The sequence below is a fragment of the Astyanax mexicanus genome, chromosome 3, assembly GCF_023375975.1.
Source record: "Astyanax mexicanus isolate ESR-SI-001 chromosome 3, AstMex3_surface, whole genome shotgun sequence".
In the NCBI taxonomy this organism is placed as follows: domain Eukaryota; kingdom Metazoa; phylum Chordata; class Actinopteri; order Characiformes; family Acestrorhamphidae; genus Astyanax; species Astyanax mexicanus.
Window position 1 is genome coordinate 31,325,930 of NC_064410.1, and position 23,072 is coordinate 31,349,001.

A 23,072-nucleotide genomic window follows, 5' to 3' on the forward strand; every position below is an offset into this window, starting at 1 on the left:
AGCGTATAGTAGGAAAGTGGTAATGTACATGTAGGTGTGTGTGTGTGTGTGTATGTGTTGTACTGCATTTGTTAATGTCTTTCTATGTAATTTACAAGCAAATGTACTTTATGTAGATATTGTTTCTGTTCTGATATGTGTGATACATGTGTATATGTTAGCGTATGTGAAGAATTAAAAAAAAAAAAAAGCAATTAGTGTTAGTGGTCTTTCTGGACTTCTGGCTATCAGAATCAGTTTTAAGTCCTGTGTGTGTGTAAGAGAAAGAGAGCAAGAGAGCATGAGTGTCACGCTTCTGAGCATGCAAGACCAGGCTATGTCTAAACGTGATCTGGAGCCATTAAGATACAGTTGAGGTCGGAGCTGATGTGCTCTCTCTCTCTCACACACACACACACACACACAAACACCAATATACACACAGTTGGATTGTGAGTGATGCCTTTATTTAACTGGAGTTTAATTCATATATTAATTCATATATATATATTTAATGATGCTCTCTATAGTATGGTTAGATTATATAGTTATGAGAATAAGGAATTGCAGTGTAGGTTCACATACTGCCTGTGAGACTTTATAGTTCATATATGTTATATTTATACTTATGTTATGACATAGTAAATTAATACAAATTGAGCCATGTGGCACTATGATTTTGTTAATTTCATCATAGAATTTTACATCGGTATTGTTAAGCATAGCACAAAGCAGTAGTAACAACACTGTAATTCACAACCACAGATGACGTATTGCTTTTATTCTTAACTAAATATAGCGTGCAGGAAAATACAGGATGTTCAGTGTACCTACCTAACTACCCCTATAGTTATTGAAATGACTTCATGGTGTGAAATAATCTTCCATCAGCAGCTTTACCAACAGATTTTAGAGTTATAATGTATATTTAAGAACTTGTAACATTATTCTCAAGGTTTAATTATTTCAAGTAAAGTCTCTTTCTCTTTCTTTATTCAATTTTTTATAATCCAAAAATGAAGGTGAATATCTGTCAGCAGTCAGTAGAGTTCCATAGCCTCTTAAAAGTGTGTGTGTGTTTCTTTCAGATCATAAAGGTGTTTAGTGAGGATGGCGTTGGGAAGGTGGTGGAAGTTCCTGCTGATATGACGGCCAGAGACGTGTGCCAGCTTCTGGTCTATAAAAGCCACTGTGTGGATGACAACTGCTGGACTTTAGTGGAGCACCATCCGTTGCTTGGGCTTGGTAAGAGAGTGTTTGTTTCTTTCTTTGTTTGTCTGTAGAAAAACTAGGTGTTGTCTGCCTTGTGTCAAGATTTAAAAAATGCAGATCTGATTCTGCAAAAACAATTAAGTGTAATCTGTTTTAGATGTTGCTCAAAAAAAATCTTGCTTTAAGATTCTAGTTACATTTTTTTTTTTTACATTTAAGGTTAGTTTCCTGGACAGAAATCAAGCTAAATCACAGACTATGTATTCCTTTCAATAGAAAAACCTCTTCAAATCACTGTGTAGTCTAATACTAGGTACAGGCAGATAGATATATGCAGTTTCTCAAATTATTGTAAGCCAAAACCTAAAACTATAACTTCATTACAGTTTAATCCTAAATCCATGTCAATGACTTCCAATAAGTAGCTCCATATCATCACTGTAAACCATAGAAACCTTTTCTCCTTCTGTTTAATCCTTTTTTTTCCTAACTTACCTAACTGACAGCTGTCCTTCGCATAGTTTACAGATCATTATATATGAACCAATAGAAAAGGCACAAAGCAACAATGCCTTCAAAACTTAGTTTAGGTTTTTGCATTCTCTTGTAAATTTGCCTTTAGTCTTGTCATGAGTGCACGTTTTTTTGGACAATATATATTGTTACAGAAATAATTGTGATAAATGATATTATAATCAAATCAAGTTTCAAATAATGTATAGAGCGAGCTTTTTACAACTGATGTGGCAAAGCTACTTTACAAAAAAATGATGCATTGATAATAAAGCAGATTCATTTCAAGCACTATTAATCGTTTTAAGTTTAATGCAAATTTGGGGGATGTATGCGTTTATGTAAATTCATACTTCCTATCAAATGTTTGTAGCATATTTGTAAATGATTAAAAAAAACATATTAGCCTCAAACTAAGACTGCAGCTGAAAATGAAATGAAAATGTGGCAAAATCTGGCATATTTACATTCTAAAATAATGATGTTGATTAATGTGTATTATCCCTATTATTTAATAAATAAATCTAGCATTTTGTAATAACCTGTCACTGTCAGTTTTGTGTGTACGGACACGTCATTTTCGATGCATTGATCATAACGCTATGGGCTAAAATAGTGGTGACGCTTATTTCTACTTCAAATTCAAATCAAAACAATGACCAAAATTGAGACCAGCAAAAAATAAATGAGGTCATATCCATTTAAATACGTTCGCGCTTTATTTATTTATTTTTAACCATATATGTGACCATATATAAAAAGTATATTATAAGAGACCATGTAAGAGACATCAAACAGAAAAAAAAAGAATAAGGGTGTGTGAGTGTGTGTATGCGAGTGAGTGAGTCCAGTAAATGTCTGGTGGAGTCCTGGAGCAACTCTTCCGTAAGGAATGCGAGGTTCTGTAAGCTCAGGCAACAGGAAATCACCTCAATGCAGCACATGGACACACACACACACACACACACACAAACACACACAGACACACACACAAACACGTACATACACAACCCATCCTAGCAATGCAGTCCTCATGTTCTGGAGGAACTCTCTCGTTTTCCTGATTGTGAGACTGTCTAAATATTTAAAACGCCTTCATAATATTGAACAGTACAAGCAAACAGAGTTGGAAAAGAAGAGAGAAGCGGAGAGACGATGTACTAAATAGACGGGAGTCTGAACAGGAGTCTGGGAGCGTAAGAAAAAGGAGAGGAAATCCAGTGTGAAAGAGGGAACGGGGAAGAGGAGGAAGAGGAGGAAGACAGAGGGCCAGGGAGGAATTAGCTGCTAATCTGGCTCGCGATCAATGAGGACACGTGTGGCCATTCGCTTCTCAGTCCGATTACAGATTAGGTTTTCACCCTGCTGCCCCGCCCCTCGCCACAGAAACAGAGCCAAGGGAGAATATCCTGATCACGGCACCGTGCTGCTAGTCACACCATCGCTTACCTTGCTGTGAGAAACACATCATTTTCACCAGCCTGCTGGATTTTGTTGGAAATCACACAAATCACACAATTTCTGTACGTTTTAAGCTTTATAAATGTAAATGATCAGCTATATGGGTATCTGTCCTTATTGTATAGGAGAACATATTATAAAAGTTAACCTAAAGTAACTTTAAAGTTCTCTCTCTCTCTCCTTCTCTTTTTCGCTCATTGCTTCTCCTTCTTTCTCTTCTCTTTTTTACCTTCTGTCTCTCCTTCTCGCTCTTTCTCCCGGCCTCTCTCTTTTTCTCCTTATGTCTCTCTCACTTGCTCTTCCCGTCCATCCCTCTCTTTCTCTTTCAATCTCTGTTTCTGTCACTCTCTTGCTTTCTCTCTTTCTCATGCTTCTACTCCTCTTTTTCTCCTCTCTTTCTTTTGTTCTCTCTCATTCTCTTCTTCGCTCAATCTCTCTCTTACAAGTGTCTACACATTTTTGTTTTCTTTTATATCAATGCTTCTCTTGCTATCACATTTTTTCTTTCTTTCTTTCTTTCTTTCTTTCTTTCTTTCTTTCTTTCTTTCTTTCTTTCTTTCTTTCTTTCTTTCTTTCTTTCTTTCTTTCTTTCTTTCTTTCTTTCTTTCTTTCTTTCTTTCTTTCTTTCTTTCTTTCTTTCACTACCCTAAATAATTAGGTTCATGTAATCATTAATGCTGATTTGCTGTGGACATGCATGGTTCAATATCATCTATATCATTTGTATCCTCAGCATAATTGTTTAAATTTCAGTCAAATTGATACATTTTATACACTTTTTTTTGGTACGGGCTTTATGAGTTCAAGTGAAGGACAGAGTGCTGTAAGAAACTTTACACATCTCCTATAGGGCCTGTGACACATACGTCACCTTGGGCTCTTTTGGGTTAAAATTCTTTCTTATTTTAAGAGATTAAACAATACATTTTTTATTATTTTATTTTCAGAAACTTTTTATTTTTTCACAAAATAATTTAGCCATTTTAGTTATTAATTTACTTATTTGTATAAAAAATATAAAGCTATTTAAATGTGTGTCCTCTTAAAATCTCTCAACATTCCTTTACTAAAGTATTTCTCATACAGTCTCTATATTTAGCTGAGGTAAAGCTTTAGAACAGTAGAACAATGAACAATTCAAAAATGTTTTTAAATTTGTCCACCCTATGATACAGCCTGCCATCACAGGGTAGATAAACATGCATGACATGGAGCAGTTAAATAGGAAAATATGATTTCTGTCTGAAGTATTATAAATATTTAGAATAGTCAAATTATTAAAATCTTGTGTTTTAAGTTTGTTTTTTATAAATAATAATATTTAAACTGTACAAGGGAATTCTAGTTTGGCTTTAGCTGTAATTCTGTGTGTTTCAGGGAAAGGTTTTCTGTATTTTTATTTTTTTTTTATTATTATTACTTGGGAGAATAAGTTTCAGAGATGAGCTCACCAGCCAGTATCCAGGCCTGCAACAGTCTAAAGTGGATTTTTCTGTCAGTCGCATTTCCTTTCTTGCAAGACAGAAGCCTTTCTTAAAAAAGCTCCCATACCATGATGTCATAATTTAACGGAGGTGTGGTCTGGTTTGGTCAGCTGATGCCTGATTGGATGAACATTGTGTGCAGTGCACTTATCCTTGTTCCCGATAGTTCACTTTAGATTTGATCTAGGCGCTAACGCTCGCCCAACGTTATGGCAAACGTCCAGCAGCATCCGTCTTACGTAAGCCATTAGCCGCGAGGCTCCTGACTGCACTGTGATCAGCCCTGCTGCTCAATGCAATCAAGCTAAATACATGACCTCATCTCCCTGCAATGCTTTCCCCTTTGCACTCGCGCTCTCTCTCGTTCCCTCTCTCTCTCTCTCTCTCTCACTCTTTCACTCTTTCTCCTTCTATTTCTATTTTTCTCCTTCTGTCTCTCTCTCACTCTTTCTTTCCCTCTCTCTTTCTCCTTTTGTCTCTTGCTCTCTCTCTCTCTCTTTCTCTCTCTTTTTTCTTCTGACCCTTATTGCTCTTTCTCCCCATCTCTTTTCTTCTTCAGTCCCTTTCTTTCCCCTCTTTTTTCTCTCCTCTCTCACTTTTTTCTCTTTCTCCCACTCCTCTTTTTCTCCTCTTTCTTTATTTCCTTCTCATTCTCTCTTTCTCTCTCAGGTCTTTCTATACTCGTTCTCTGTCTCATGTCTCTTTTTATTTTCTCTTGCTGTTTCCCTTGCACACACTCTGCACTTTTGCTTTCTCTTTTCTCAATCTTTTTCTCATGCATTCTTTTTTCTTTCTCCTGTCTACTTCTGTCTCTCTGTCACTCTTTTGCTTTCAGTCTTTCTCATGCTCCCACTCCCACTTGCTTTCTTTTTCTTTATTGCTTTTTTTTGCTGTCTCCCTTTAACACTCTCTGCACTTTTCTTTTTATCTTTTTTCCTCTCTCTCATTCTCTTTCTTCTGTCTCTTTTTATGTTACCAAGCAAAAAGTATTTTCTCTCTCTATCATCTCTCACTCTGTCTCTTTCTCTTTCTTGTTGTCTCTCTTTCTCTCTCACATACTGTGCACTCCCAATTTCTTTTTCTTTTTCATGCTCTCTCTCTCTCTCTCTCTCTCTCTCTCTGTTGCGGTCAGGGTAGAGTTTTCTGCCTTCAGTGTTGAACACTATCAAAGTTCCACAATCCTACAAATCTTTATTAAAGCTATTAAAGCATATTAGTTGTGGTGCTAATAATACTCATACTCTGTAGCTGTGCTGTTATACACACAGTCCCACTGCTGCTTGAGCACACACACGTACACACTCACTTTTGCACGCAGACACAATAAATATTCTGTTCATTTTAGCTGTGCCCTGAGGCAGAAGTCTCATATGAATAGACAAAGCTAATACTGAGTCTGTCTACATTTTTCCTCTTGTCATTCTTTCTTTCTTTTTCTCTAAGTCTCTGTGATCTCTCTTTCAAACACACACACAAGCACACACTCATACTGGTGGTGCAGCTCTTTTTAAATGAGAGAAAGTTTGTGAGACAGAGAGAAGGTCCCAGAGAGACTTGTAGTTCCATTTCTAGACTAAAGTACAGACCTAGTTCTCTAGAACTTTATTCACATTCATTCCTAATGCCTGCTGCCATATTTATAAAGGTAGGATGCATACAGTGCAAACAATAAGCACTGCACTCTTTAGATTTATTTATTTATGGATGCAATACGTTGTTGTGTAAAGCTGTGGACACTTAGATGCTGTATAATGCATACGTTAGCCTTTTGCTAATATATAATAGTCATTTAATGTTAATTTTTTTGTTATTAATAGTAATAATATATGTATAGTTTTACCATATTCTGCACTAATACTTTTATTGTCCACTGAATACATTTTTACAATTTGCACTGTTAAATTATTATATAACTGCATACTTGCACATTCTGTATAGCTGACATCATTTGACTTCTCAATATGTGTTCATTGTTGTTTTTTCTGTGAGCACTACCTCCATTACACATTACACAATATCTGTATCATATTATCTTTCCTTTTTTTGTAACTCTGATTCATATTTGTTCCACCAAGCAGTAAAGTTTATTAATTGTTGATTATGGTTGTTCAGTAATGTAAGAGTCAAAATATTCCATGGACATAAATTGTGTTTTAGTCAAAACTGTTGAAGGCAAGAATCAAAACTGAGATTAAAGTAATACTACTAGATTAAAAACCAATGGAACTCGAAAAATGGAATCCAATTGTGCCCCTCTCACTTGCTCAGATGGAGAGATAAAAATGGTAAAGCCAATACAAAACCACTAGGGGGTGTTAGGCTTTGCCGTGCCCCTCAGGGCACAAAATGCAGGAGACACTTTAGTAATATTGGCCATTTGGGTGATCTAAAACCTAGGTCAGTGGGGTTTTATGGTGTTTTGAACTCATGGAACACCATGAATGTTTTTTTTACAAAATCCAGTTTCAGTGGGGTTTTAGTGGGATTTTTGAGCCAAATGAGCCTCTTTGGTGATATGGAACTTCATGGTGTGGTCCATGCTGTGGCGATGGTTCCTAACCTCCTTTTTAAACTGAGTTTTAAATCATGAAGATGACTAACTTGACCTAAATAAAGAAATCTGATGTGTATACACACTCATACTCTCTGGTGCTGGCACATTTCATCTTTTCAAGCTGTTAAGATGGAACATGGAGCTACACTAACATTTATTTTACCCATTAAAACTCTAAGTTAACCACAGTCATAGAATATTGTTGTAATTAATACATTTATTTTTTGAGGGATTGGCACCAATAATACAAATCTTTTTTTTTTTATGATAAAAATAGACATTTAATTTTTTTTTCTTTCTCCAGTAAATTTTGAAATAGTTTTTTTATGACAGTGATGATACATAGCAGTAGTTACAGTGTTTTTTAATTGGAAATATATGAATTATACACACTAAAGGTATTAGGTTTTTAAATAAACATTTTCAAATTATGTGACCTACATTACATTAAGTGATAAGTGCACTGAAATACATACTTACTCAGGGTTTCTGCGGGTCCTTAAAAAGTCTTAAAATGTCTTAAATTATAATCCCGGTAATTCAGTTGTCTTAAATTTACTGTATATTTGCTGTAGGTATTGCATTTTCAGACTGTGCATTAAATGTCGGCGTGAAAGCACATGCTAACTTTAGTGGTGAGTTAGCTAATGTTACCGAATAGAGAACTAAGGTAAACAAAGTGTTAGCTAATGCTAGCGATAAGCTAGCTAACATACTAACGTTAGCAGTGTTATCTAGCTACGCTACTGGGAAGAGAACTAAGGTTAGCGGAGAGCTAGCTAGCATTACCGGGCTAGATAACATAGTAACGTTAGCGGTGAGTTAGCTAGGTTAGGTTTTGATTTGCTAAACAACAAAAAAGTTTCTGCCAAAGAAAATATTACTACATTGGGTCTTAAATTATACTTATTGTGGTATAAAAAAAGTCTTAAAAAGCATTACATTTTAAATATCTTTTAGAATGGTGCAAAAACCATGTTACTGTAAAGGTATTTTTATTAGTATATTTAACCTGTTTTACTAAACCTGTGTTTGACTATAATACCTTTTTTTTAATATACTGATATCACACTTCCAATGTGTTTTTATTGTTAAATTGGACAGCACAGACAAATATACTCAGTTATAATGTTAATAGCTAATATAATGTTAAATTAATAGTTCTTGGTATACATTTGTGGTTTCAAAATGTGGTTTTTGAGTGTTTTATTTATTTTTATTTTTTTTAAGAATAGAGTTGAAACATAAAATATAAAAAAATCTAAAATAATTAAAAAAGTTTAAATACTCAATACAAACAAACCTTCCAAATATAAAGCTATTAATTTCAGTATTCATAAGTGTCTTAATCTTTTGCACAGAGAATTCACTTGCTGTGTGCTGTTGCGTGTGTATACAATATGTTGAATGTTTTACAATGTGTTTGAACCTGGGTTAGATCCAATCAAATATTAGATCCAGAACTGTTTTCCACTTCTGTAATCACTTGCTGCATTTACTACAGCAAAACAAGCCCTACAGTAATCAAGGTTTAATCCAGAGTCACTGTTGATGATTTCCTGATTTCCTCTGTGTGTTTATAGAGAGGTGTTTGGAAGACCATGAGCTGGTGGTTCAGGTGCAGGCCAGCATGCCTCCAGAGAGCAAGTTCCTCTTCAGGAAGAACTACGCCAAGTACGAGTTCTTCAGGAACCCTCTGGTGAGAAGAAATCCGCACTCTCTGGTTTTGTGTGTTCATGCAGTTCTAACCACTCCAACATTAGTTTTCAGAATTTCTGCAGGTTTAGATTAATTTTTTTTTTTATTAATTGTTTAAACAAACCGTTCCTTTTTTTTGTTGCAGATCTCCATGATGAGTGTTTTGTTAAATATTCAGTTAAGCAAAACTCCGTTTAGGAGTGTGGTTGCAATACACAGGATTTGGCTGCAGTAATGTAATTATATTCTATTTAATTAAACCAGGATAGACTTAGTGAGATCCTTTTTTTAAGTCCCTGCCAAGATATAGTCTTTCCAATGCGCTTTAATCACCATCAACGGAAAAACAGAGCATAACTCTGTTCCAGAGTTAGTCTATAACATCCAAATGACATCCAAATGATACTAAACTTTATTCAAGGTTAAATACATTTTTCACACTTTACACTTTACTAACAATTTATAGTTGTGTAACTGTGCTTGTAACAATGCGCTAAGCACCAGAATGTTTTGGCACTTCTATACAAATTACATTTTGTTCTTTTATCAAAAGTGTACAGCACTCAAAAGCTAGTTACATCACATCACTGTGTCAAACCTTTAAAACATGCAAATGGGGGCAAAATTCGTGCTCAATTATGTGCCACCTGAATGTGTTAAATTAAGCAAATGAAAAAGATTTGTGCATTAGTGTGTGCTCAGTTTTAGCTTAATGTTTCTGCACTTAATAAAAACTGTCCTACATTTTATTATTGAGAAAGTCAAACTCTCACATATTTCCTCCAAGTCTTATTTAAAGCCCCTTTCCCACTCATATAGTCCAGAGTCGTACTAGACATTAATCAGAATTTGTCCTTGCCCCTAGTACTAAAGCTGATATGTGAATATAGCAGGTGCATGGATATATCTCTCCGAAAAACATTAATATTAGCAATTATTATGGGTAGGTTGTGGCTTTTCTCTCTCGCTGTATGTGCGTGCATATATGTGCTTATTTACCAGTAGATGTCGGCAGAGCTACAGATTGAATTCCCCTGTGGTTTAATAAATATTCACATTTTCTAATACAGTCGTTACGAGAAAGCAAGATCCAAAGAAGAGATAACTTGATGATGAGTATTTTACACAGGAAAAAAGTTAAATCCCTTCTGAAAATAAGAATAATACATTTTATGTTTATAGCGCTTTTTAGGATACTCAAAGTAGCAAAGTGCAAACAGTGTATACAAAAAGTATGATTTTAAAAAGGAAGAACTTTCAAAAAGGAGATGAGTATGCAGTATACACAATGGCTATGCAGTTTATAGCCATAAACAGTTTATTGTCAGATACTATCCAGACATAAAATGCATGCCAGGTGTAAATTGGGTCTATGCCTCATTCCATGCTTTCTGCACATGCTGCACAGACACTCTTTCTTAACTCACACAGTCTCTTTCTTAATTCTGCACCGGACACAGAAAATCTCAGTCTGTAGATCTCTACTGGCATAAGATATATTTTAAATGTATTTTATTATATTGTAAGAGAGCACAATAGTTTATATATTCTGTTCAGTGTTAAACCATCATTCCCAGAAAAAAAAAGTTGCACAAGATTGTTCTTTTCTTAGAAAAGTCATCCTAAAAGCACTCGGCACACACATCTTTACCCCCAGCACACCTGTATCAGTTGTTTAGTGTGATTATGTGTGGTGTGTGCAGAGCTGGTGGATCAAAAGGAGGACTAGTTTGAATAATCTCTCTAAAATACAGCTTTTTATCCCATCTTTGACATATGCACTTACATTTGGCTCAAAAGCTAATTTAGCATTGTTGCAAATGTCTTTAAACCATTTTGTCTTTGTATGTTCACGCAAAAGCTTAATCTGAGTGTAGTTAGTGCTTTAGAATTGTGGTATTCTATGTGTGTGTGTATTGCTTCAGTGATGAAAGCTCTTTCGTAAGCAGAGCACTTAACCTGGTGTTGGTAATCTCTGGTTTAGACACAAGCTTAGTGCGCCTCACGCGAATCAGCTTTTAAAGGCAAAGTCTCTGCGCCTTTGTGTGTTAGTTTTGTTGTGTGTGTGGGTGTGTGTGTCTGTGTGTTAAATACATGTGGGTGTACTGCACTGAGTACATCATGTTAGCTGAGCTTGACCTGTCAATATGATTTAGCACTGTTTAAACGGAAATTATGTTGATCTCAGCTAAAGGAGGAGAACGGGAACGTGCAGAGGTGCACGCACACTCGTACAAACAAATTTGCATCCGAGGGCTTACGTCAGAATGAGCTCATGCCCTGAGTAACAAATGGACACCCGTTGATTTTCATGAGCTGCTGAGTTATCATGCTGAGTGTTTTTTTACTGCAGTGTGAATGCTTCAGCTCTGAGCAGTAATATAGCACTGCACTATATAGTGAACATTTAGCATGTTATAATTTCTACTGCTGCATACTTTGCTGGATTTTGTGTAGGTCAGTATCGAATAATCTCTCTTTCTCTTTCTTTCTTTCTTAATTTCACAGAATTTCTTTCCAGAGCAGATGGTAGCGTGGTGTCAAGAGTCTAATGGCACAATTCCACCATCTCAGCTTCTGCAGGTGACTTGCATACTTTTCATTTGTGTAATATTGTTAGTTAAATTTAATGAGTGTTCACACCAGAGGTCTGCACTCTCATCAGAATATCTTCCAATGGCTCCGAGTGGTCCAGCTGGCTAAGCGCTGCCACTATGATCAGGAGATCGTAGGAGATCGGGTTCGAATCCTGTTTATGTAGATTGCCTGGGTGGTTGGGTGGGTAGATGGTGCTCTCTCACCACATCACTCCAAGGGGTGCTGTGAATCAACACAAGGTATCTGTGAGCTGATGTATCTGAACCGAGTGCGCTGTGATGCTACTGGGCAATACTGCATCAGCAGCAGTTTGAAAAAGAGGCGGTGGCTGACTTCACATGTATTGGAGGAGGCATGTGCTAGAAATGCAGGACCGAATTGGATTGTTATTGGCGGGAGTGGGTGTTTTTTTTTTTTTTTTTTTATCTAGACAATGCGGGATCAGGACCACATATAAATGTAGGAAAATCCTGCAAATTAACAAATAGTTTAGAAAATTATATACGTAATGCTTTCCATGCATAATGAACAGAAGGGAAAAAAAACTAATCAATTGATAAGATTATTATTAATTATAATAATAATAATAATGTGTGTGTATATATATATATATATATATATATATATATATATATATATATATATATATATATATATATATATATATATATATATATTGATCAATGCATTTAGCACTGAGAATAACTCAAAAAATATAATTCTAAATCAAACTTCATGAGTATAACAGACACACGGCAGGTACTCAAGGAAAGTGGCAAAGAAAACTGAAGCGGTTTAAGGTAATAGCCAATGCAAGCAAGATATTACTAATAAATATCAAAGCGGATGATGTACAAACACACGCACACAGTGATGAGACAGTTTCACAGCATCTCCAATTCACCTGACTGCATATGTTTGAACATGCTGTGCCTGCCTGAGATTTCTTTATATGAGAGTGTGCATGTGCATGTGCATGTCTTAAACATATATTTTATAGCTCATACACTTATTCTATAAGAGCTATAATATGTCCCATTTAAAGCAGCATTATCTAGCATTTTCACATAAAAATAACATGCATAAAATACATGTCCTTTAGTGGTGGCTTACAGTTGAAATGCACTTCCCAACTGTAGAGGAAGCCCAAGCCTTAGAAGTTTAAAGTTGCTTTAAAGCCAAACCCCCTTACACCACATCTTCTTAATCAAGTGTCCCACAGTTTTCTAAAAATTAAAATAGGATCATTTTAGTTAAGATTGAAAATAGATTAATTGTTTCTAAAGCAGTGTAGCTTACTAATACAATAGTGAATGGACATTGTTGGGGCTTTATTGGTGGGCTTCTGGCTAAATATGTCCAATTGTTAGTAGTCTTTTTAACAGTAATGTATGACTAAGCTTAGCTAGGCCTGCAGTCTGTGACACAGCAAATGTAGAGCAGCCCCCACCTCACACTCCCAACTATTTTGCTTTTGGCAAATGCTGTGTCCCACTATTTACTATATGCGTGTGTGTGTGTGTTAGGTGGGGGTTGATGGGGCGCCTTCACGTCTTTATGTGATATGGCTGCATGCCAACGTGTGTGAGAGAGTATAGAGGTGTGCTTGTGGAGGAGCCGAAAGCATTGGAGACACACTAATTCCTGCTCTGCTCTCCTGTGCAGAATTTCTTGAATTCCAGCTGCTGCCCAGAAATCCAGGGCTTTCTCTACATGAAGGAGACAGGCCGCAAGTCCTGGAAGAAGCTTTACATGTTCCTGCGCCGTTCTGGCCTTTACTGCTCCACAAAAGGAACATCCAAGGCATGTTTTGTGTCTTTTTTTCTGTATTGAAAAGAGGCAGTAATTCCCAGATTGATTTTGTTGTGATGAGCTGAAAGGATGTGTACAAAAAAATAATAGAATAGTTTGCTGAATTTTGTCCAATCTGTAAATGATTTCACATGTTTGGACGTCAAAGGAAAAATCAGATACGGGTTAGATATCCATCGGATATGTGAAATGAAAGTCACACTTGATTCCAGGCCTAAACGTAGGCCTACAGCTGTGCAAACACTGTAGTTCACCAGTTACTGGAGTTTCAGAGTTTTAATGTCACTAGATTTTTTTTGTTGCAACGTTAATCAGCTGACTGTAATGTTAGATAATGACAATGTTCATTTTACTCAAACATATACCTATAAATAGCACAATCAGAGAAACTTATTCAGAAGCTGAAGTGGTCTCTTAATTTTTTTCAGAGCTGTATAAAAAAAAATAGATTGTAGAAATGTGTTCTGATAATGTTGTGTTTGGGTTGTTTAGGAGCCCAGGCATTTGCAGTTACTGTCTGACCTGGAGGAGAGTAACATATTTACTATGACGACCGGCAGGAAAATGTACAATGCTCCCACAGACTACCAGTTCTGCATTAAGGTAACAGAAGTGTTTAATTTGTCATATGTTTGGTTAAGCAAATGCACAAACTTGTGCATTTCTTCAAACAGCATTATCTTCAGTTAAGATATTATCGTGTAGATAATGTAGATATTGAGGCCTGTTTTAGTGATCTATTGGCAAGCTGTCAACCGTGCACCATACAGCATGATTTAGGGCGTCTCAGTTTGTCTTGCTATCACAACGACGGGAAAAGTACGCCTTGCTTGACTCAAAACACACAAAAGGCATGTACTAATTCTTTGTAATTCTTTGGGTGTGTTTTGGGCGTAACGTAAAAAAATATATTCGGTCAGTGGCGCACCTGTGTTTTCCGTTGCCATTTTAGCAATATGACAGAAATGTAACTGAACACACCTCACTTTCAGATTACCAGGTGTTCCAAAACTGTTTATTAAATCACCATAAATTAAAATTTTAACACTAAAACACAAATATAAAAAAATAACACTTAACTTTATTGCAAGTTAATCAGATGGTTTGCTCAACTGTTGTTACTGTTGTAAACTCTTGAGTGAACTTTTGAACTGTTTGAGTATGAGTTGACTAGTTTACTAAGTGGTTAATTTTATTGATTGATTTTATTGCATCACTGATAGCCCAGTAAGGGCAGAACAGATGTGAAGGAGATGAAGCTGCTGTGTGCTGATGATGAGCAGAGCAGAACCTGCTGGATGACGGCCTTCAGAGTGCTTAAGGTACACACACAAACATAGACACATACACATACCAGTCTATAGGATTTTTGGTTATTAGTTGCTCAGTATAAACAAACATCTTATCAGCACAGCTAAAATTGCATTTGTAACCTCACTATACTGCCCAAACATACTCAATTATTCTTTTTTGCATATTCCCTTCAGTTTACTATAAATTAAAAAGAATGTTTACTTGACTAATACAGTTCTGTTAAATAAATCTGTTTTTGATGCAAGTCTCAGGAGATGATCTAAATAAACTAGATTAGTTTAGAACTGGATTCAAATAACAGCAAAATTTATTGCGCGAGTTAAAATCCTAGCTCTGACATGCACACACACACATATTCACATTGACTCACACAGACACACACGCACGCTATAATATACACTTCTTCTTACATAAAAAATGTTTTGTTCAGTACGGAATTCTGCTGTACCAGAACTACAAGATCCCACACCAGAGAAAATCTCCCATCACAGCCTTCACTGCACCAGTGGTGAGAGTTCTGCCTCTTTTGTGTTTTTTGAGTGTGTGCGTGGGAGTGTGTGCGCACGCGAGCGTGTGAATGTAAGAGTATGTGCGTGAGTGTGAATTTAAGAGTGTGTACACTAATGTGAATGTAATAGTGTGTGTGCCAGTGTAAACGTAATAGTGAGTGTGTGCACAAGTGTGAATGCAAGAATGTGAGTTTGTGAGCGGCTGTTTGTGAGCGACTCTATGCACAAGAGTGTGTGCATGTGCGAGTGGTAATATAAGAGTGTGTGTGGGCGAGTGTGAATATAAGCATGTGTGAAGGTAAAACGTGTGACAGTATGTAAGCGACTGTATGCGCAAGTGTAAATGTAACAGTGTGTGTGTGCGAGTGTGCGTGTAAGAGTGTGCGCGAGTGTGCATGTAAGAGTGTGTGTGTGTGTGTGTGTGTGCGAGTGTGAATGTAAGAGTGTGTGCAAGTGTGAATGTAAGAGTGTGTGAGTTTGTGAGCGACTGTTTGTGAGTGTAAATGAAAGCGTGTGTGCGCGAGTGTGAATGTAAGAGTGTGTGCAAGTGTGAATGCAAGAGTGTGTGTGTGCGAGTGTGAATGTAAGAGTGTGTGTGTGCACAAGTGTGAATGTAAGAGTGTGTGAGTTTGTGAGCGACTGTTTGTGAGTGTAAATGAAAGCGTGTGTGCGCGAGTGTGAATGTAAGAGTGTGTGCAAGTGTGAATGCAAGAGTGTGTGTGTGCGAGTGTGAATGTAAGAGTGTGTGTGTGCACAAGTGTGAATGTAAGAGTGTGTGAGTTTGTGAGCGACTGTTTGTGAGTGTAAATGAAAGCGTGTGTGCGCGAGTGTGAATGTAAGAGTGTGTGTGTGCGAGTGTGAATGTAAGAGTGTGTGTGTGTGTGTGTGAGTGAGTAAGTGTGGGAGTGTATGTGTGTGTTTTAATCTTAAGTTAAGCAGTCATTATTGCTGAGTCTTGAATGCATTCCTCTATGGGAAGAATAGACGTTTGTGTTGAATTAAATGCGTCTGTAATAACTTCATACTATTTTAATCTAGCGGAGTGTGTCCGAAAATTCTCTGGTTGCCATGGACTTCTCAGGGAGGACAGGCCGCGTGATTGACAATCCTGAAGAGGCAGTGAGTGCAGCAATGGAAGAGGGACACACCTGGAGAGTGAGTTTTAAACACACACACAATAAACACTAGGGATGTGCAAAGTTAGTCCAGTTCTCTGTTAACAATTCTGCACAGTGCAGTGCCCAAAAATTACAAAGCTTTGTTTTTAATTGAGAAATGCACACTGAGATTCAAAACCACATCCAGAGCATGGTTTAACTCCCTGATGAGGAGTCACAGCATACCACTACCACCGATTTTTATCATATTTCTGTTAAATTACACCTGCAAAGACGAAACAAAAATCAATAAGTATGATTTGTAATCTAAAATATACATAAAATGCAAGAATTCCAATATTTTAAAAGCATTTTTGACTTGATGTCATTGCTTGCTCAAAAGAATCCTGGTTGTAAGTGATGAATAAGGAGAAGCTGATGAAAAAACTGAACTTATTAAATAATGAATAATCTAGACACAATTAAATCTGGGTCAATATATCATCCATACTTTAGTATTTATTGTGAAGAGCCTATACACATAATAAACTTTTAATTGAACTGTATTGTAAAACGCCAAATTATGCCAGATTAAATAAAATCTATGTCAATTATATGTTGCACTTTGTTACTAGAAAAAAAAATTATATGGCTGTGGCTGTTCACTCATTAAAAAAACTACTCGTAACAAGATCCAGAAAACAATGAAAACTTTAAAAATACATATATTAAAGAGATGTACCCTATGCTCATCCAATATGACCTATTACCATTTGTTACACTTTCTTAATTAATAACTTTTTATTTTCCTAACGATTATTCTATAACCTGCTAATAGTAAGCTTACTGCTCCAAGTCTAAAATGTATTTGTTCATTCTTACACAAACTCAGATATCAGAATGAATTAAAATGCACATTCCTATCACATATACTTGCATGGTCCTTGTCTCTTTTCCGCTGTATATGATTGATTGATTTCCCTCTATGTAGAAGCGGAGTCAGAGAATGAATGTATTGGGCAGCGCTAGTCCTCTGCATCCCTCCTCTTTAAGTTCAGGTAGGCACAGCTTTTAGGATGTGCTAGTCATCTTACTGCCAGAACACAGTTAGAATGACGTTTTTGGACACCCTAAGGCTGTTTGTGAATAACGCACCTTGTTTTGCGTTATAACTAAACTGCTCTCCCTCCTTTATTGTCCCCAGTGATCCATCGAACACAGCTGTGGTTCCACGGTCGCATCATGAGGGAGGATTCCCACCGTATGATCATGCAGCAGGGTCAGGTGGACGGGTATGATATTTACCTTATCCAGTCACTGGCATGTTATTTTTAGAGCAAATGCGACGCTTGGTGTTGAATGCCGTGTTTTGTCTTTTGAAGGTTGTTCCTTCTGAGGGATAGTCAGAGCAACCCCAAGGCATTTGTTCTCACTCTGTGCCACCATCAGAAGATCAGACACTTCCAGATCTTACCTGTGAGTCTAACCTCTGGCTATAACTGCTTTTATTTTCTCAGGGAAAAAAAATCTCCATTCTCACAAATCAACCTCAAACAAATCAATAGATACTGTTTCATAGTGTCATAATCATTATGAAGATAACCAATATTACATAATGTAGTAGATTAACAACACCATGATCCAAAGTTTTCAATTAAAATAGTTCAGGATTCTGACTATTTACCAGATACTAGAAAAAAACAAACAAACATCATGATTATTGTTTAAGGCTTAGAATTGGGTCCATTTCATACACATTTTATATTTTATATATATATATATATATATATATATATATATATATATATATATATATATATATATATATATATATATATATTTATATATATATATATATATATATATATATATATATATATATATATATATATATATACGGTATATATATATATATATATATATATATATATATATATATATATATATATATATATATATATAGTTATATATAAAATCTGCACCTACTATATGGCAAGCCAAACAGGAAATATATAATAAAAGCTGATATATACAGTTGTGGTCAAAAGTTTACATACACTTGTAAAAAAACATAATGTTATGGCTGTCTTGAGTTTTCAATAAGTTCTACAACTCTTATTTTTCTGTGATAGAGTGATCGGAACACATACATGTTTGTCACAAAAAACAGTCATAAAATTTGGTTCTTTCATAAATTTATTATGGGTCTGCTGAAAATGTCACCAAATCTGCTGGGTCAAAAATATACATACAGCAACAAAATTTGTCAATTTTGGTGATGTAGCGAGTTGTGTCAATCAAATTAGCTTCATGTCATGGCCTCTTCACTTCTTGTAAGTGATTCTGATTGACTACAGCTGTTGACTTCTCATGAGCCCATTTAAATAGGGCTCATTTGACCCAGTGATTAGACTCAGCTACAAAAGCTACAATGGGAAAGTCAAAGGAACTCAGTGTGGATCTGAAAAAGTGAATTATTGACTTGAACAAGTCAGGGAAGTCACTTGGAGCCATTTCAAAGCAGCTACAGGTCCCAAGAGCAACTGTGCAGACAATTATACGCAAGTATAAAGTGCATGGAACAGTTGTGTCACTGCCACGATCAGGAAGAAAACGCAAGCTATCACATGCTGCCGAGAGGAGATTGGTCAGGATGGTCAAGAGTCAACCAAGAATCACCAAGAAGCAGGTCTGCAAGGATTTGGAAGCTGATGGAACACAGGTGTCAGTCTCCACAGTCAAGCGTGTTTTACATCGCCATGGACTGAGAGGCTGCCGTGCAAGAAAGAAGCCCTTGCTCCAGAAAAGGCACCTTAAGACTCGGCTGAAGTTTGCTGCTGATCACATGGACAAAGATAAAACCTTCTGGAGGAAAGTTCTCTGGTCAGACGAAACAAAAATTGAGCTGTTTGGCCACAACACCCAGCAATATGTTTGGAGGAGAAAAGGTGAGGCCTTTAATCCCAGGAACACCATGCCTACTGTCAAGCATGGTGGTGGTAGTATTATGCTCTGGGGATGTTTTGCTGCCAGCGGAACTGGTTCTTTGCAGAAAGTAAATGGGATAATGAAGAAGGAGGATTACCTCCAAATTCTGCAGGAAAACTTAAAACCATCAGCCCGAAGGTTGGGTCTTGGGCGCAGTTGGGTGTTCCAACAAGACAATGACCCAAAACACACATCAAAAGTGGTAAAGGAATGGCTAAACCAGGCTAGAATTAAGGTTTTAGAATGGCCTTCCCAAAGTCCTGACTTAAACCCCATTGAGAACATGTGGACAGTGCTAAAGAAACGGGTTCATGCAAGAAAACCATCACATTTAGCTGAACTGCACCAATTCTGTCAAGAAGAGTGGTCAAACATTCGACCTGAAGCTTGCCAGGAGCTTGTGGATGGCTACCAAAAGTGCCTAGTTGCCGTGAGAATGGCCAAGGGACATGTAACCAAATACTAATGTTGCTGTATGTATATTTTTGACCCAGCAGATTTGATGACATTTTCAGCAGACCCATAATAAATTTATGAAAGAACCAAATTTTATGACTGTTTTTTGTGACAAACATGTATGTGTTCCGATCACTCTATCACAGAAAAATAAGAGTTGTAGAACTTATTGAAAACTCAAGACAGCCATAACATTATGTTTTTTTACAAGTGTATGTAAACTTTTGACCACAACTGTATATAATGAAAGCCGATATATATATAATGAAAGCCGATATATATATAATGAAAGCGATATATATATAATGAAAGCCGATATATATATAATGAAAGCGATATATATATAATGAAAGCGATATATATATAATGAAAGCCGATATATATATAATGAAAGCCGATATATATATAATGAAAGCGATATATATATAATGAAAGCCGATATATATATATAATGAAAGCGATATATATATAATGAAAGCGATATATATATAATGAAAGCCGATATATATATAATGAAAGCCGATATATATATAATGAAAGCGATATATATATAATGAAAGCCGATATATATATAATGAAAGCGATATATATATAATGAAAGCGATATATATATAATGAAAGCCGATATATATATAATGAAAGCCGATATATATATAATGAAAGCGATATATATATAATGAAAGCCGATATATATATATAATGAAAGCGATATATATATAATGAAAGCGATATATATATAATGAAAGCCGATATATATATAATGAAAGCCGATATATATAATGAAAGCGATATATATATAATGAAAGCCGATATATATATAATGAAAGCGATATATATATAATGAAAGCCGATATATATATAATGAAAGCCGATATATATATAATGAAAGCGATATATATATAATGAAAGCCGATATATATATAATGAAAGCCGATATATATATATAATGAAAGCCGATATATATATAATGAAAGCGATATATATATAATGAAAGCCGATATATATATAATGAAAGCCGATATATATATAATGAAAGCGATATATATATAATGAAAGCCGATATATATATAATGAAAGCCGATATATATATAATGAAAGCGATATATATATATAATGAAAGCCGATATATATATAATGAAAGCCGATATATATATATAATGAAAGCCGATATATATATAATGAAAGCCGATATATATATAATGAAAGCGATATATATATAATGAAAGCCGATATATATATAATGAAAGCTGATATATATATAATGAAAGCTGATATATATATAATGAAAGCTGATATATATATATATATATATATATATATATATATATATATATAACGAAAGCTGTTAAGACCCTTTAAGAGGTAAACGGGTGGTCCGCACAGTCAGCCTGAGAGACTGAAGGTGGCGTTGTGGTTCAGCCGGCCGCAGCTCCTCGCGCAGGGGAGGCCGACCACCGGCAGGCAGCGCGGCGCATTCTCTCCACGGAGGTGCAGCGCGACCGGCCTCGGACTGGCTTTAAAGTGTCAGGGGGCGAAGGTGGCAAAAAAGCACCGGCCCGCGAGCTGCTTTCACTTTCCCCGAGCCGGGGACGGTCTACCAGCGTTCATTATATATATATATATATCAGCTTTCATTATATATATATCAGCTTTCATTATATATATATCAGCTTTCATTATATATATATCAGCTTTCATTATATATATATCAGCTTTCATTATATATATATCGGCTTTCATTATATATATATCAGCTTTCATTATATATATATCGCTTTCATTATATATATATCAGCTTTCATTATATATATATCAGCTTTCATTATATATATATCAGCTTTCATTATATATATATCACTTTCATTATATATATATCGCTTTTATTATATATATATCGCTTTCATTATATATATATATCAGCTTTCATTATATATATATCAGCTTTCATTATATATATATATCGCTTTTATTATATATATATATCGCTTTCATTATATATATATCAGAGTTTATTATATATATATATCAGCGTTCATTATATATATATCAGAGTTCATTATATATATATCAGTGCTATCCTTACTTCCTTTTCCTGATGATTTAATTTCCTGTTCCTATTTTTCCCCCCAAGCTAGCTGCTGTTGTTAAAAAAACTTATGGAGTGTTATTTGTAACAATATCATATAAATAAATGAATAAAGAAATAATTGCTTAAAATGTTAAATAAATATTTAAAATGAGATTTAATTAATTAAAAAATAATTAATAATTAGTTTCCCAAATCCCTATATTTCCCTATATATATACGGAAAAAATAATTAATAATTAGTTTCCCAAATCCCTATATTCCCCTATATATACATATATAGGGAAATATAGGGATTTGGGAAACTAATTATTAATTATTTTTTCCGTATATATATAGGGAATTATAGGGATTTGGGAAACTAATTATTAATTATTTTTTAATTCCTATATGTATATATAGGGAAATATAGGGATTTGGGAAACTAATTATTAATTATTTTTTCCGTATATATATATATATATATATATATATATATATATATATATAGGGAAATATAGGGATTTGGGAAACTAATTATTAATTATTTTTAATTAATTAAATCTCATTTTAAATATTTATTTAACATTTTAAGCAATTATTTCTTTATTCATTTATTTATATGATATTGTTACAAATAACACTCCATAAGTTTTTTTAACAACAGCAGCTAGCTTGGGGGGAAAAATGGGAACAGGAAATTAAATCATCAGGAAAAGGAAGTAAGGATAGCACTGATATATATATAATGAACTCTGATATATATATATAATGAACGCTGATATATATATATAATAAACTCTGATATATATATAATGAAAGCGATATATATATATAATAAAAGCGATATATATATAATGAAAGCTGATATATATATAATGAAAGCTGATATATATATAATGAAAGCGATATATATATAATAAAAGCGATATATATATAATGAAAGTGATATATATATAATGAAAGCTGATATATATATAATGAAAGCTGATATATATATAATAAAAGCGATATATATATAATGAAAGCTGATATATATATAATAAAAGCGATATATATATATATAATGAAAGCTGATATATATATAATGAAAGCTGATATATATATAATAAAAGCGATATATATATAATGAAAGCTGATATATATATAATGAAAGCTGATATATATATAATGAAAGCTGATATATATATATATATAATGAACGCTGGTAGACCGTCCCCGGCTCGGGGAAAGTGAAAGCAGCTCGCGGGCCGGTGCTTTTTTGCCACCTTCGCCCCCTGACACTTTAAAGCCAGTCCGAGGCCGGTCGCGCTGCACCTCCGTGGAGAGAAT

The 23,072-nt window shown here is 35.0% G+C and overlaps 1 protein-coding gene across 3 annotated transcripts in view; it reads left to right on the forward strand.

The window, feature by feature from the left end:
* The window catches only part of grb10a (growth factor receptor-bound protein 10a), a 92,683-nt gene that overhangs the window by 63,526 nt on the left and 6,085 nt on the right, over window positions 1-23,072 (forward strand). For all 3 annotated transcript variants that reach the window (XM_049476353.1, XM_049476354.1, XM_049476356.1), the window contains 11 exons: window positions 1,068-1,224; window positions 8,787-8,902; window positions 11,410-11,484; window positions 13,165-13,302; window positions 13,804-13,914; window positions 14,535-14,633; window positions 15,056-15,133; window positions 16,173-16,289; window positions 17,223-17,289; window positions 17,436-17,523; window positions 17,614-17,707. In XM_049476353.1, the coding sequence (XP_049332310.1) occupies window positions 1,068-1,224; window positions 8,787-8,902; window positions 11,410-11,484; window positions 13,165-13,302; window positions 13,804-13,914; window positions 14,535-14,633; window positions 15,056-15,133; window positions 16,173-16,289; window positions 17,223-17,289; window positions 17,436-17,523; window positions 17,614-17,707 (1,140 nt within the window). The remainder of the gene's footprint in view (window positions 1-1,067; window positions 1,225-8,786; window positions 8,903-11,409; window positions 11,485-13,164; window positions 13,303-13,803; window positions 13,915-14,534; window positions 14,634-15,055; window positions 15,134-16,172; window positions 16,290-17,222; window positions 17,290-17,435; window positions 17,524-17,613; window positions 17,708-23,072) is intronic.